This window comes from Saccopteryx bilineata, chromosome 6, assembly GCF_036850765.1.
Source record: "Saccopteryx bilineata isolate mSacBil1 chromosome 6, mSacBil1_pri_phased_curated, whole genome shotgun sequence".
NCBI classification, from domain to species: domain Eukaryota; kingdom Metazoa; phylum Chordata; class Mammalia; order Chiroptera; family Emballonuridae; genus Saccopteryx; species Saccopteryx bilineata.
The window spans coordinates 36,556,871-36,572,611 of NC_089495.1; the positions used below are offsets into that span (position 1 = coordinate 36,556,871).

At 39.3% G+C, this 15,741-nt stretch overlaps 1 protein-coding gene and 1 long non-coding RNA gene across 3 annotated transcripts in view; one reads left to right on the forward strand and one right to left on the reverse strand.

Moving 5' to 3' along the window:
• LOC136308926 (uncharacterized) overlaps window positions 1-15,741 on the forward strand; it is a 57,426-nt gene that overhangs the window by 30,624 nt on the left and 11,061 nt on the right. The window lies entirely within an intron of this gene.
• Window positions 1-15,741, reverse strand: part of CUL4A (cullin 4A) — a 66,775-nt gene that overhangs the window by 15,794 nt on the left and 35,240 nt on the right. Inside the window, exons 10-16 of one of the 2 annotated variants that reach the window (XM_066236829.1) lie at window positions 15,403-15,521; window positions 13,008-13,200; window positions 4,710-4,814; window positions 3,944-4,054; window positions 3,753-3,838; window positions 3,209-3,316; window positions 1,521-2,755 (exon numbers count right to left, since the gene is read on the reverse strand). In XM_066236829.1, the coding sequence (XP_066092926.1) occupies window positions 2,627-2,755; window positions 3,209-3,316; window positions 3,753-3,838; window positions 3,944-4,054; window positions 4,710-4,814; window positions 13,008-13,200; window positions 15,403-15,521 (851 nt within the window). In that variant the 3' untranslated portion in view covers window positions 1,521-2,626. Of the gene's footprint in view, window positions 1-1,520; window positions 2,756-3,208; window positions 3,317-3,752; window positions 3,839-3,943; window positions 4,055-4,709; window positions 4,815-13,007; window positions 13,201-15,402; window positions 15,522-15,741 lie in introns of those variants that run through there. The other variant, XM_066236828.1, reaches the window with a different exon arrangement.

The following is a 15,741-nucleotide window of genomic DNA, read 5'->3' on the forward strand; positions in this document are numbered from 1 at the left end:
TGTTGTCCCGAAGCACAGAGGTTGAGAGTTTGATTACCAGTCAGAGCACATAACAGAAACAGATCGACATCCCTATCTCTCTTCCTCTCTCCCTTCCCCTCTCTCTAAAACCAATAAAAATAATAATACTGATAATAAAAAAAAGGAATGAAGCACTGACACATGTCACAACATGGATGAACCTTGAAAAGATACTAAGTTGAGTCAGATGTATTATATGGTTTAATTTACATGAAATGTCTGGTCTAGGCAAACCTACAAACAGAAAGTGGATTAGTGGTTGCCAAGGCAGTGTGTGAGTGGTGGGGAGGGATGGGAGTGACTGCTTCGGGTCCAGGGTTTCTGTTTGGGAAGGATGCACAACTTAATGACACTGAACACTTTAAAATGGTAAATTATAGTTATATTTACCACAATTTAAAAAATATAGTAGGTAAGCCTCAAACATTTTCTTTTTTTCTTTATAATTGAGAGCAGGGGAGACAGAGACACAGACTCCTACATGCACCCCAGCTGGGTCCACTGGCAAGCCCATGGGGTGATACTCTGCCCATCTGGGGCGTTGCTCTGTTGCTCAGCAACTGAGCTACTTTTAGCTCCTAAGGCGGGAACATGAGCCATCCTCAGGGTCCAGGGCCATCTTGCTGGAATCAATCAAGCTATAGCTGCAAGGGGGGTGGGGAAAGAAGGGAAAGGGGTAGATAAGCAGATGGTTGTTCTCCTGTGTGCTCTGACTGGAAGTCGAATGCGCAACTTCCACATGCTGGGCAGATGCTCCACCACCAAGTCCATTTTCTTTTTTCTTTTTTTTTAAAGAGACACTGACTCCCACATGCATCTCAACCAGGATTCACCCAGCAACTAACTCGAGGGCAAATGCTTGAATCAACCGAGTTATTTTTAGTACTTGAGGTTTGTTAACACTCAGACCAATCGAGCTATGCTCAGCACCCAGGCCAACACTCAAACCAATCAAGCCATTGGCTGTGGGAGAGGAAGAGGAAGAGAGGGGGAGAGAAGCGACTTCTCTTGTGTGCCCTGACCGGTAATTGAACCTCAGATGTCCATATGCTGGGCCAATGCTCTATCCTACTGAGCCACTGGCCAGGGCTACCTCAAACATCTTTTGCCAGAAAATAAAAAAGTACTCAAATATACAGATGGTATGTTGAAAGAACAAGGAGCTAGCTGAAAAGTGCATCCACCAGCCAAATATGGGACAAACTGAATACCAAATAAGTGAGATTCCATGAGTTCATCTTCATAAAGACAGAGAAATAAATAAATTAATGTGGTAGAGCGGAAGGCTCTTAGAATAGAATGCCTATTCTCTAAATATAGAGAAAATGATGGAGCTAGGAAAAAAAAAATCACTGTTCAGCAAGGTAAAAATGAACTCAAGCAAGAACCAAGCAGGATAGAGTCAGATGGGTAAATAAGCAAACGACAAGTCAAAGAAAGTGGTTCAATTATGCAAATGAGATGAAAAACCAACTTTTATTTCATTGGTGAAAATGCACTATACAAAACGCTGAAAGTACTGGAGTATCTGCATGTTTCCTGATCCCCTCATTTTTGTGAGCAGTGTATATAGGCAATGCTAAAAAAAGAATGAACACTACTAGAAATTCTTTTATTTTGGCTAATTCTTGTAAGTCTGAACTATTTCAAAATAAAATAAGAAGTGAATAAACTCGTGCCCAGAGAAAGGCACGCCCAGGGTGGGGTGTGCACCCACCCTCTCACTGGTGTGAGGAGGTGAAGGAGAGTTTTCTGGTTAAGGTGACTGGGGAGATAAGTCTTAACTAGCTTCAAGTGCTGGGGATGAACAGGGTGTGGAGGTTTTCTGCAGGAGGAGGTTCCATTCAGAGGGTTATACATGGAGGCCTGAGAGGATGAAAGAACTAGGTGGGTTTGGGGCCTATAGCTAGTTTTAGAATAGAGGGAACATAACATTCATGTGGGTGAATGGGCCATAAAGAGCAGGTTAACATCTCACAGAAAAACTGACTGAAGTGCTATCACCATTCCCCAGAGGATGGCGAGATTCAGGGACAGGGGAGGCAGAAGGGCAATGAGAGAAATCTTGGCTGTTGAGTTTGGGATATCTGACACACAGGATGGAGGCTGAGAGTGATATGGGCTTTCATAGAGAGGATATGGAATAAGAAGGGACCTGAAGGGTGAGTCTAGATAATGTTAGCATTGAGGATATAGATGGAGGGAAAAAAATGAGAGAAAAAAACAAAAAAGGCAACTGAATAAAAATCAAGAAAAGATATTGTCTTGGAATGGAAAAAAAAAGCTTCAAGAGGGACTATTTCTGACCCAGACTCCCAGTTTCCATGACTTGGAACCTTTCTTTGCCCTTTCTGGAAGGCCTCTCAGCTGGAAGGCCCTCAACCCCACTCATCTTTAATTCCCAGATCCCACACTGGAACTGGCCCCTTGTAGTATCACCTGGTATTATATATACTTAATGGTGGCTCCTGTTGTTTCCCCCACTGGATTTTAAGTTCTTGAGTGCTGAATTTTCCCTCATGTCTGAAAATCCCCAGAGTACCTAGAGTCATGGCTGACATATAATAAGCCCTCAGTAATACCATTCATAAGATTTTGGCACTGTTTATAATTGATGGAAATAATAACCAGACAGGCAGCACCCACAACTTGACAAGCAGTAACTATTAAAACAAGTGCTTGTGTTGATGCCTTCTTGATGGTCACCCAGTGGACATGGGTGAGCCAGAATGACCTGTGGATGGGAACAAAAGCAATTACTTTAATTTTTGATGAGTGTGATTTAAAAAACCCTCTCATTAGCCTGGCCAGGTGGTGGCGTAGTGGATAGAGCGTTGGACTGGGACACAGAGCACCTAGGTTCAAAACCCCGAGGTTGCTGGCTTGAGCAAGGGGTCACTTACTCTGCTGTAGCCCCCTAGTCAAGGCACATATGAGAAAGCAATCAATGAACAACTAAAGTGCCACAACGATGAATTGATACTTCTCTCTCCCTTGCTGTCTGCCTGTCCCTATCTCTGTCTCTCTCACAAAAAAACCAAAAACAAAACAAAACCCTCTCCTTAAATAATTCTTGAAAGATAACATGTCTGTGCATGGTGTGGGTGGAACAAGAAAGAAGTCTATAATGTTTTGGCAGCGCTAATGTATTAAAAATAAAGGACAAATAGTCTTTAAAAACACTTACTTCTGGAGTTAAATGTACCTCCATAGGTGTGTATGTTGGCCAGTATCCCATTGTAAGTATATTTACTGTTAGATCTATAGAGCCTGGGTCACTCTGATTCTGCATATACTAAAAGCAAAGAAAATCAAAATAAAATTATTTTAGCAAATCATTAAAAAGTAAGTAAAAAAGGTAAATGGTATTTATTTTCAAAATACAGATTAATATTGTTTGTATTTATTTTAGCCCTTAGAATATTCCACTGAGCTATAAAATGTGCTCCAACGTCACTTGTAATATTTTTTATTCTTTGGTTATGTCACCAATATAAGATACCACTTAACTCATTTAAATCAAATTTTTATTATACATTTTTAGGGATTTTTTTTTCCATTTTGAATTTAGGTTATTTGAATACATGGGATATTAACAGTGTAATTTTTAAGAATGAGAATTTTATGTAATTTATATAATTATTTACATATTCTACATAATAATCATTTCACATTTAATTTAAATGGGATACTTTTTAAAAAGCTATTTTACTTGAAAAAACAGAACTTGCCTGTTTGAAATGAACCATGATATCCTTGGAGAGCTCCATGTCCTTGAACATACCTTCCAGTTTGCTGGTGAAAGCAGCACCACACTCTGGGACACAAGTGAAGGGTGGGTGAAAAACACCAGGAGCAACATGTTAGTGCAACAAATTCCCAGCGCGGAGGTAAGACAGAACCCCAGGTTCCACATGCTTACCATGCTTTAGTTTTGACAACATAGATTTTTCAGCATCTACTGAAGCACTTTTTCCAACAAGGAGTCTTTTTGCCAAATCTTTTTTATAAAATGCTTCAAAGACATCTTTACCTATTTATAATCAAATGAAAGTAACAACACATTAGACAGTTAATATACAAATGTTCACTTTAACTACTGAGAAACCCTGAGTGTTCATGTTAATGCAAGCCAGCTTTAATTTTACTGAATCCTGTGTTATATTTCCCCAAAGAAATACTTTTAATGTAGCCTGACCAGGCAGTGGCACAGTGGATGGAGCGTCAGACTGGGATGCGGAGGACCCAGGTTTGAGACCCTGAGGTCGCCAGCTTGAGCGTGGGCTCATCTGGTTTGAGCAAAGCTCACGAGCTTGGACCCAAGGTCGCTGGCTCGAGCAAGGGGTTACTCGGTTTGCTGTAGTCCCACGGTAAAGGCACATATGAGAAAGCAATCAATGAACAACTAAATTGCCACAACAAAAAACTGATGATTCTCATCTCTCTCCGTTCCTGTCTGCCTGTCCCTATCTATCCCTCTGACTCTCTCTCTGTCTCTGTCAAAAAAAATAAAGAAATACTTTCAATTTAATCAGCAATTGGTTGTCACTCTAGTTCCTGTATCAATATGACAGTGGAAGTATTACAGTTAATTTTTTTCAAGAAAAGATAGGGCCCAAATATACATATATTGATTAAGTAGCATTTTCTATGTGCCCAATGTTAATAAAAATAAGAGTATTTCTCACCATGAATAAACCTGAATATTATCATGATTTTGTCAAGGATCCTCTCCAGCTCTTCATCTGTTGCTTCTTTATTACCCGCTCTCAATTTTGAATCAACATGCTTTGCTGTGAAATTAGAAGTTTATAATTTGAAAAATGAGTGTTATATATAAAAAATATCTTTAATTTCTACAAGCAAAAAATGGACAATACCACTCTGGAACCTTTCCAAAATGACATTATTGTATGACAAAAAGACAAATAACTGATTGTCTAAGACAGTGTTTTTGGCCCTGACCGGTTGGCTCAGTGGTAGAGCTTCAGCCCAGTGTGTGGAAGTCCCGGTTTGATTCCCAGTCAGGGCCCACAGGAGAAGTGACCATCTGCTTCTCCACCGCCCCTCCTTCCTTCTCTCTTGGCTTGATTGGTTTGAGCACACAGGCCCAGATGCTGAGGATGGCTCCATGGAGCCTTAGCTTCAGGCTCTAAAAATAGCTTGTTTGTGAGCATGGCCCCATAGATGGGGTTACCAGGTGGATTCCAGTTAGGGTGTATACAGAGTCTGTCTCTTTAGCTATCTCCCCATCTCACTTGGGAAAAAGAAAAAAAAAGACCATGTTTTTCAACCGCCGGTCCACCAGAAATTTTGTGCTGGTCCACTGACTGGTGGTTGAAAAACACTGCTTTAAGATATTTCCTTTCAAGTCATGTGAGAATAAATACTTTAATAATTACATGCTTTGGTTTCATGAGACATTATCGCTTCAGGAATGGGAATGTCCATCTTCAAGATGTGGCATAAGAAATTAGGATAAGACACTCTTATAGGATTTTTCTCAGGGCTTCCTGTGATTATATACATGGTGACCATGTCTTATCCCTGAATGCAAGGATTAGAGCAGTTCTACTCTGGCTTCCTGTTTGACACAAACCAACTACAACCTGGCTTAAAGAAGGGTTCAACTCAAGACTTTTAAGAAGCCCAAACTCCCAAGAGTTAAAACATTCATCTTTAGAGAAACGTCAATCCATCAAGTGGCACAAAGGCCAAATTCAATTCTTTGTGAATTTCTTCTATTGTTAATTTTATTAGTATTTGTTTTTATAACTTTTTTAGTATAAAATATTCTGAACATACATAAAAGTAGACAACTGTACTATAATAAACTCCATGTTCCCATCATACACCCTAAACAATAATCATCACAAGTCCAGTTTTGTTTCCCTGTATACACCTTTTCTTGCTCTTCGCCACCTGTAAATTTTAAAACTTTTACTAACTAGTGCAATTGTATGAATCCTGAAATATTTGTATATTACTAAATAACTGTATAAAGTGGTAACTTTAAAATTGTTTCATTTTAGAAGTATAAAACCTAACTAGTAAAGAGACTGAATCAATAATCGAAAACTTCCCAAAACACAAAAGTCCAGGACCAGATGGCTTCACTGGTGAATTCTCCCATACATTAAAAAAAAACACAAAAAACAAAAAACTTAACTTTCCCAAGCTTTTTCAAAAAAACTAAAGAGGAAGGAATGATTCCAAGCACATTTTATAAGGCCAGCATTATCTTGGTACCAAAACCAGACAAGAACATCACAAATAAAGGCAGTAACGGACTAATATCCTTGATGAATAGAGAAGTAAAAATCCTCAACAAAATATTAGCCAAATTCAACAGCACATTAAAAGGATGATAGGCCATAACCAAGTGGGATTTATCCCAGATATGAGAGGATGGTTCTGCACATCAATCAACATGATATAGCACAAAAAGCATATGATCATTTCAATAGTTGCATAAAAAGCGTTTCGTAAAATTTACATCCATTTATGATAAAAAATCTTAAAGTGAGCACAGAGGGACATACATCAACATAAATCTATCTAACATGCTCAATGATGAAAAAATACAGCTTTTCCTCAAAGATCAGGAACAAGACAAAGATGTTCACTCTTGCCACTTTTACATAACAATGTATTATTCTAAGTCTTAGCCAAAGCAATTAGGCAAGCAGAGAAATAAAACACATTCAAATCAAAAAGAAAGACATAAAACTGTCACTATTTACAGATGATACCCTGTAAAAGCCCTAAAGATTCCAGAAAACAAACAAGTGTTAAAACCAATAAATGAATCCAGTAAAGTTACAGGACACAAAAATCTAGCCACTCACTACTAACAAACTATCAGAAAGCAAAATTAAGAAAACAACCCCCTGGCCCTGGCTGGTTGGGTCAGTGATCAGCCTGGTGTGTGGAAGTCCAGGGTTGGATTCCAGGTCAGGGCACACACACAAGAGACGCAACCGTCTGCTTCTCCACCCCTTATCCTCTCTTCCCCTCCTGTAGCATGGCTTGAATAGTTCAAGCAAAGTTGACCCTGGGTGCTTAGGAAGGCTCCATGACCTTGCCTCAGGCACTAAAATAGCTCAGTTGCTGAACAATGGAGCAGTGGCCCAGGTGGGCAAAGCATAGCCTGGTAGGGGGCTTGATGGGTGAAACCCAGTCAGGGTGCATGAATGAGTCTCTCTGCCTCTCAATAAACAAACAAAACGAACAAAAAAAACCCCTTTCCAATTATATCAAAAAAGCATATCAAGTGTTAAGAATAAATTTAACAAGGCAGTGAAAGAGCTGTACACTGATGAAAGAAACTAAAGAAGACACAAATACTGAAAAGATATTTATTTCATGCTTCTGGACTGGAAGACTTAATACTTTTAAAATGTCAATAAACATTTTACTTTTAAAAACAATCTACAAGTACAGTGCAATCCCTATTAAAATTCCAAGGCATATTCACAGAACTAGAACTAATAATCCTAAAATTTGTTTTCTTTCTTTCTTTTCCAAGTGAGAGGAAGGGAGATAGAGAGAGACTCCCACATGCACCCTGACTGGGATCCACCCGACAACCTCCACCTATGGCCAATGCTGGCAACCAAGCACCTGAGTTGGAGGCTCCACAGAGCCATTCTTAGCACTGAGGGTGATATGCTTGAACCAATCGACCCATGGTTATGGGAAAGGAAATGGGGAAGAGGGGAAAGGAGGGGGGAGAGAGAGAGAGAGAAAAAAGGAGAGAGGGGGAGGGGTGGAGAAGCAGATGGTCGTTTATTCTGTGTGCCTTGACTGGAAATTAAACCCAGAACATCCACATGCCAGGCCAACGTTCTACCACTAAGCCAACTGGCCAAGGCCATAATCCTAAAATATGTATGGAACCACAAAAGACTCCAAATAGCAAATGCAATCTTGAGAAAAGAACAACAAAACTGGAGGTATCACACTTCCTGATTTCAAACTATACTACAAAGCTACAGTAATCAAAACAATATGGTATCAAAACAAAAACATACACACAGTACAATGGAAGAGAATTGAGAGCCAATAATAAAACCACACATATACAGAAAATTAATTTATGACACAGGAGTCATGAGATATACAATACTGGAAAAAAGACAGACTCTTCAATAAATAGTGCTGGGAAAACTGGACAGTCCAGATGTGTAAGAATGAAATTATACTTATCTTACATCGTATACAAAAATTAACTCAAAATGGATTAAAAGACTTGAATGTAAAACTCGAAACTATACAATTCCTCAAAGAAACAAGAGGAGTTAAGTTTAGTGACTTTTTTTTTGTGAATCTGATTCGAAAGGCAAGAAAAACAAAAGCAAAAATAAATAAATAGGTTTATATCCAACAAAGCTGCCTGACCAGGTGGTGGCGCAGTGGATAGAGTGTCGCACTGGGATGCGGAAGACCCAGGTTTGAGACCCCGAGGTACCCAGCTTGAGCGCAGGCTCATCTGGTTTGAGCAAAAAAAAGCCCACCAGCTTGAACCCAAGGTCACTGGCCCCAGCAAGGGGTTACTTACTTGGTCTGCTGAAGGCCCGCGGTCAAGGCACATATGAGAAAGCAATCAATGAACAACTAAGGTGTCGCAATGCACAATGAAAAACTAATGATTGATGTTTCTTATCTCTTCATTCCTGTCTGTCTGTCCCTGTCTATCCCTCTCTCTGACTCACTGTCTCTCTAAAAAATAAATAAATAAATAAATAAAATTAACAAAAGAGCTTCTGCACAGCTAAGGAAGCCATCATCAAAATGAAAAGGCAACCTACTGAATGGGAGAAAATATTTGTAAGTCATTCATCTGAAAAGGTGTTATTATCCAAAATATATAAAGAACTCAAACAACTAAACATACAACAAAAAAACAATATTCCCCCCTTAATCTATAGACAGACAGCAAATATTTACGTATGGTGTTCCCACTATAAAGACTGCTGTCTTAGGGACAAATGCTGACAAACTATTTCAGCAGTTCCTCCTTCTTCAAAGTCTTATATGTAAACATAGAGCTCCATGTTTCATAGGACATACTCAAGCTCACTCCATGCTCCCTGGTGTTTTAGCACAAGGGAATGCCCACCCCCCCCCCTTTTTTTTTTTTTGTATTTTTTCTTTTATTTATTTATTTTTTGTATATTTCTGAGGATGGGGATGGGGAGGCAAGCAGACAGACTCCTGCATGCGCCTGACTGGGATCCACCTGGCATGCCTACCGGGGGGGAATGCTCTGCCCATCTGGGATGTTGCTCTGTTACAACCGGAGTCATTCTAGCAACTGGGGCGGAGGCCATTTAGTGCCCAGGGTGGATTTGCTCCGGTGGAGCCTTGGCTGTGGGCGGGAGGAGAGGGACCAGGAGGGGGGAGAGGGGGAGGGGTGGAGAGGTAGATGGGCGCTTCTCCTGTGTGCTCTGGCCGGGAATTGAACCCGGGAATCCTGCACACCAGGCCAATGACTCCGACGGGTCTACCATATCATGCTTTTTACTTAAAAAAAAAAAATTTTACATTTCTTTTGAAAGCTGATGAACAGGAGACACCAAATCTACCTTCTTTATTAGATCTAGCTAATAACACTGTTCTGTCTTTTTTCCAAATAGCTCCAGATATATGGAAAAGATTTATATAGGCGGATGGGGATCCTCAAACCCCTCAGCGAGATCTTCTGAGAATGGCTTTTAAGATACCTAGAGGCAGAAAAAGCCCAATAGAGATCAGGGGGAACTACCAGCTTTTAGGATACACCCTTAAAGGCTCCAGCACCCCAAAGGGGTCTCATAGGATGCCATCTGGGTCCTGCTTCAATAGTGGAAAGGAAGGTCATTGAGCTAAAGCCTGCCAGGCTTACACACCTCTGCTGTGAGGAAACAGGGACACTGGAAGGTGGGCTTCCCCCTCGCTCCTCTAAGGGAGGGTTCAGTCTCTTCCAGGCCTGCTCCAGCCATCTATGACCTAACCTTGCCCAGAATGCTGGGGTTTGCCACTGAAGGCTGAAGGTGCCCAGGGCCGTCGACCCCATCTACGACACTGTGGACGAGCCTAGGGTATTTCTTCCAAGAAGCAGGTAAACTGATCTCATTTGCACAAGGGCCACTTAACTATGTTTTGCCTGAATAGTCAGGTTCTTTATTCTTCCCTCAAAGATCTCTGTTGTGGGTGTTGATAGTCCTATTTTCTGCTGCTTAGCTTAATATATAGTGATTCCTTTATTCCTCCTACCTCAATGCCCCACTCATATTTCAGGCTGGGACCTACTCTTAATTTAGAGCTCTTTCCTCCTTTTGCCAACTTGTATTATGAATTTACCTTTGCCACCCAGCTTAGTGTATCCCAAGGTTCTCTTTACCAGGCCACAGTCACAGAGCTCCAGGGAAAAGCAACCTGGTCTCAACTCTCCAGGCAGAGGAGAACAGAAGCTCCATATCCACGCATGCTGCAAATGGCTTTTTCCAGTCTACCTGAATCATTACCAGCTAGAAGCAGCGGTCATTGGGACTTGGACATGAGCTGCAAAGTATAGAATGGTGACAACAATTCCAGTGCCATACGGACTTTTCCTGTGGGGAACTTTCCTGGACTCCTGCTCCCTGTGACAGCTCCAAACAGACTGAACTGTGGTTGGGTTGCATTTTTCAGGGATTTGGCATGGTGAGGGGGCCAACTTGGACTTGGGGAACATGTTAAGGACACTACTCATTTATAGATTCTTGCTGTATTGGCCAAGAGTTTGCTTAAAGGCTTTTAATCACTGTAAAAAAAATAGAGGACTAGATGAAGAAGATGGGGCACATATACACCATGGTATATTATTCAGCTAGGAGAAATGATGACATTGGATCACTTATAGCGGAATGGTGGAGTCTTGGTAGCATTGTGCGGAGTGAAATAAGCGAATCAGAAAAAAAACAGGAACTGCAGGATTCCATACATTAGTGGGACATAAAAGCGAGACTGAGAGGCATGAACAGGAGTGTGGTGGCTATGGGGGGTGGGGGGAGGGAAGGAGGGAGAGGGGGAGGGGAGGGGGAGGGGTACAGAAAGAACTGGATGGAGGGTGGCAGAGGACGATCTCTCTTTGGGTGATGGGTATGCAACATAACTAAATGACAAGATAACCTGGAAATGTTTTCTTTGAATGTATGTACCCTGATTTATTGATGTCATCCCATTAAAATAAAAATTTATTTATATATAAAAAAAAAAAAAAAAAAAGAGAACTCAAACAACTAAACATACAACAAAAAAACAATGGGCAGAGGATCTGAACATTTTCCCAAAGAATACATGTAGATGGCTAGCACATAAAGAGATGTTCAACATCATTAACTAGTAGAGAAATACAAATAAAAACTACAATGAGATATCCCTTCACACCTGTTAGAACAGCTATTATCAAAAAGATAAACCTTGCCTGACCTGTGGTGGCACAGTGGATAAAGCGTCAGCCTGGAACACTGAGGTAGCCGGTTCAAAACCTCAGAGCTGCCAGGTCAAGGCACATACGGGAGTTGATACTTCCTGTTCCTCCCCTCCTTCTCTATTTCCCCTCTCTAAAATGAATAAAATCTTAAAAAAAAAGAAAAGAAATGAAACCTCACCATTTATGGCAACATGGCTGGACCCTGAGTGTATAATGTTAAGTGGTGAAGGGAGTCAATTGCATGGTGATGGATGGTTATCAGACTTTAGTGGGTAACCACTCTGTAATGTATACAGACGTGGCATAATGCTGTATACCTGAAACGTATACAAAAATTTACTATAAAGTGAAAGCAATCAAGACATTGTAATACTGGCATAAAAACAGACACAGATCAATAGAACAGCATAGAGTCCAGAAATGAGCCTAGCTGATTTTCAACAGAAGTATAAAAATTCAACTGAGCAAGAATATTTTTCAAAAAGATGGTACCAGGTTAACTGGCAGAGCCGAACTGCTACCTCACACCATATTCTAAAATTAACTCAAAATGGATCACAGACCTAATTGTAAGAACTAAAACGATGAAGTTGTAGAAAATAGGGGAAAAAATCAATAGTGACCTTGGGTTAGGTAAAGATCTCTTAAACAGAATAGGATAGAGCACAAAGTATAAAAAATACATAATTGACTAGATAGTATCTCATGTTAAATATTATCTAGAGATTGATAAAATTATCATACACAGAGACATCATATAAAACAAACCTTTTCAATTCAACTTCTTTCTATTAAAAAAAAAAAGGCCTGATTTTAGAGAGAGAAAGGGAGACAGAAACATTGATCTGTTCCTGTATGTGCCCTGACTTGGCATTGAACCCACAACCCACAATCTTGAGAATGAACAACAAAACTGGAGGTATCACACTTCCTGATTTCAAACTATACTACAAAGCTACAGTAATCAAAACAAAAACACACAAAAAATACAATGCAAAAGAATTGAGAGCCCAAAAACAAACCCATACATATACAGACAATTTATGACCTAGGAGTCATGAATATACAATACCGGAAAAAGGGACGACGCTCTAACCAAATGAGGTACCCAGTCAGGGCACAATCCAATTTCTGAGCAGAAATTACTTACAAGTAATTAAGAAAGAGAATCAAGGTTCACCTTTACAAAATATAGTTCTGGGGCTGCAACTGGAAATGCGGACTAGACTAAATATTTATTGTTCCTCTTTCCTTTTGTGAAGTCAAACCTCATCTTTTACAGAATTACTACTACAAAATCCCTTATGGAAATACCATGTACTTATACACACACACATAGAGGTACATACAAAATATATATGCACACCTGTGTATATGGTTTTTTAAAAATGTGTCTCCTAATAAAGTGTGATACAAATCCTTCCCCCATCCACATGAGGAGCTTGAATATTTTGAGGAAAAAAAATGTGCTGGAGTTATGCCTTACTTTCCCATATTGAAAAAATATAATAGAAATACGTTTTTCTACCGATCAGTTCTGCAGGCTTATTTGGCCTCTTGTTGATAAATGTCTCAAAGGATTCCTTCATCAAGTTAATGAACTTCTCATTCCTCTGAAAGCACACTTCTATCACATGGTCCACTCTGTCCTTAAAATCCAGCAAGTCTTGTACCATATCTTTATCTTTCTCAGGATTGATAACAATCGTTGTCCCAAAAGTCTACAAAAACAAACACACCAAGTCATCCACAGGTTTATGATACCACACATTATTTTCTCCTGCTATCCAACAATCATGACAGTTTAGAAATTTCATAAATTCTGCCTACAGTCTAAAAATTAAGTGAATACTGTAGTCCCCCTTATCCTCAGGGGTATGTTCTAAGATCTCCGTGGATTCCTGAAACTGTGGAGAGTACTGAACCCTACAGATACTATATGTTTTTCCCTATATATATTTTATACATGTAATTTAAGGGTTCTCTTTGGCATTACCTGATTGTCAACATCATGACTCTTATACTTGGGGCCATTACTGAGTAAAATTATGATGATCAAAACACATGCCGACACCATAACGGCTATAAAGTGACCAATGGGTGGGCAGTATATACAGTGTGGATATGCTGCACAAAGGGATGATTTATAACTCGAGTGGGACAGCTTGAAATTTCACTATGCTACTGAGAATGGCTTGGAATTTGAAACTTATGAATTGCTTAGTTCTGAAATTTTTCATTTATGCAGTTGACTGCAGGGAAGTAAAACCATAGAAAGTGAATCTGAGAATAAAAGAGGGAACTACTATACACAATTAATAATTTAGCATTACAAGTCTGCTTCTGGAAGAACTTATAAATTACTGGGAAATTTTCAATTGCTTTTTGAAAAACTCTTACTTGTAAATTCTTCAAACAAATATTAATTCCCATTAACCCATTACACCTACTTGGACTTCTTGACTATACTTTCCTTTCTCCTTCATTTCTAACTATAAAAATTATGGTTTTTAGCCTGTATTTTTAATTTAAAAATACTTATTACACATTACTAAAAGTCTATGTGTGACAACAACTACCAGTTGAAGAGGTGATGAGTACAATAAATCAATGTAATTTAAAAAAATTATACTTACACATCATTTATACACATGGAAGCAGTTTACTGGTGAAAAGATATAAATAAATTAGCATAAGTACCCTCTGGAGAGGGACACTATGACCACCAGAGGTAGGAGGAACTTACTTTTCACTGTACCCTTTGTACCGACTACATTTAAAAACAATGTACACACATTGCAAGAATCAGCTTTGTTTTGATAATGACACACTGCTGAATGTAATCTATTTTGTCACAGTGTAATTCCTTAACATTAATGGACACTTAGGAACCATGGTCACACCACTGATATTTACTACCCAAACCAAAAATTGCAAAGGTGAACTTTTTGTGCTGAACACCTGATCCTCTTCCCAGAAGGACTACTCATCGGCAAAACTCTAAATCTCCATTAGCCTTTCCTTAACATGAAGCTCTATTGCTGCTCCAACTTAAGTCAGTCATGACTTTTAGCTCAATATCACCGTATATAATATCGGGGTGGTGGGTGTGTGTACAAGCTTTCAACATGTAGACTGATATGCAAGTCCAGGCCTGATATTCCAGAAAGCAGCATGAAAGTTTCATCTTTTTTATTTAATTAAAATTTTCTTGTGATATTTATAGATTCACACGCAATAGAAATAGGAAAGAGTTCCTTTGTACACTATTTTCCTCTGATGATAACATCTGGCAAAATTCTAGAGCAGCATCATAACCAGGATTTTGGTACTGATACATTTTATCCACTGTCCTAGTTTGAACTGTAACTCATCTGTGTATGAGGGGTTAAGTTCTTTAGACTTTCTCACCTGAGCACGTTTCCCTTTTTTATAACCATACATGTACACATGTGCATGCTACAGAAACATCAAAGTGCAAGTTTCAGTGTTAGATCCTGGATTCCTAGGAAATAAAGTAGCACACACAGCAGCCTGATATATCAAAATGTGTAATAGTTTTTTCACTGTGCAAAAACATGAGATCATGGTTTTAAAAGTAGATTCACAAAAATTACTACTTTTTGAAAATCTCAACTATAGAATTAAACTTAAGTACTTATGCTGATGATAAATAGCCAAAGAGCCTTTTAAATCATGTTTATAACTGGATGATGTTCATCACTGTTGGTGTTATAATAAAAGTTTGCACAAGTGATCTGGAAGGAAATGGAAGACTACTATGATCACTTAAATGAAAAAACAAAGGACTCCACACAGTCCAGTTCACTCTGCCTGCCAGAGTACCGCAGTGTCCTCAATATGGGCCACCTACCCTTCCATAAAGCACAGTTGGTATCACTGTCAAGACAAACCCCACACACCTTGATGTACTCGCTCCAGTGCTGTAGCAGGATCTGCTGCCCGCCCTTCACTCGGCTAAATAGTTGGTACATCTGAGTGAGGTCAGGCACTCTGTTCTCATCAAGTAAGTGATCAAGTCCTGAGATCACACAGTAAATGTTAGCATATCACATCAGTAAGTCAACATGAATAACAACTAAACTAGAATATAGTGTGCACCACAAAAAAGTTAATATGCAATGTAGAAATTTAGGAAATGTTGCTTATTTCTACACAGGCAAGTTGGTCCAGTGCAGTATCTGAGATACAGCCTATTAAGTGAATCTTATTTTTCTGAACACACTGGAAAATGTATTCTT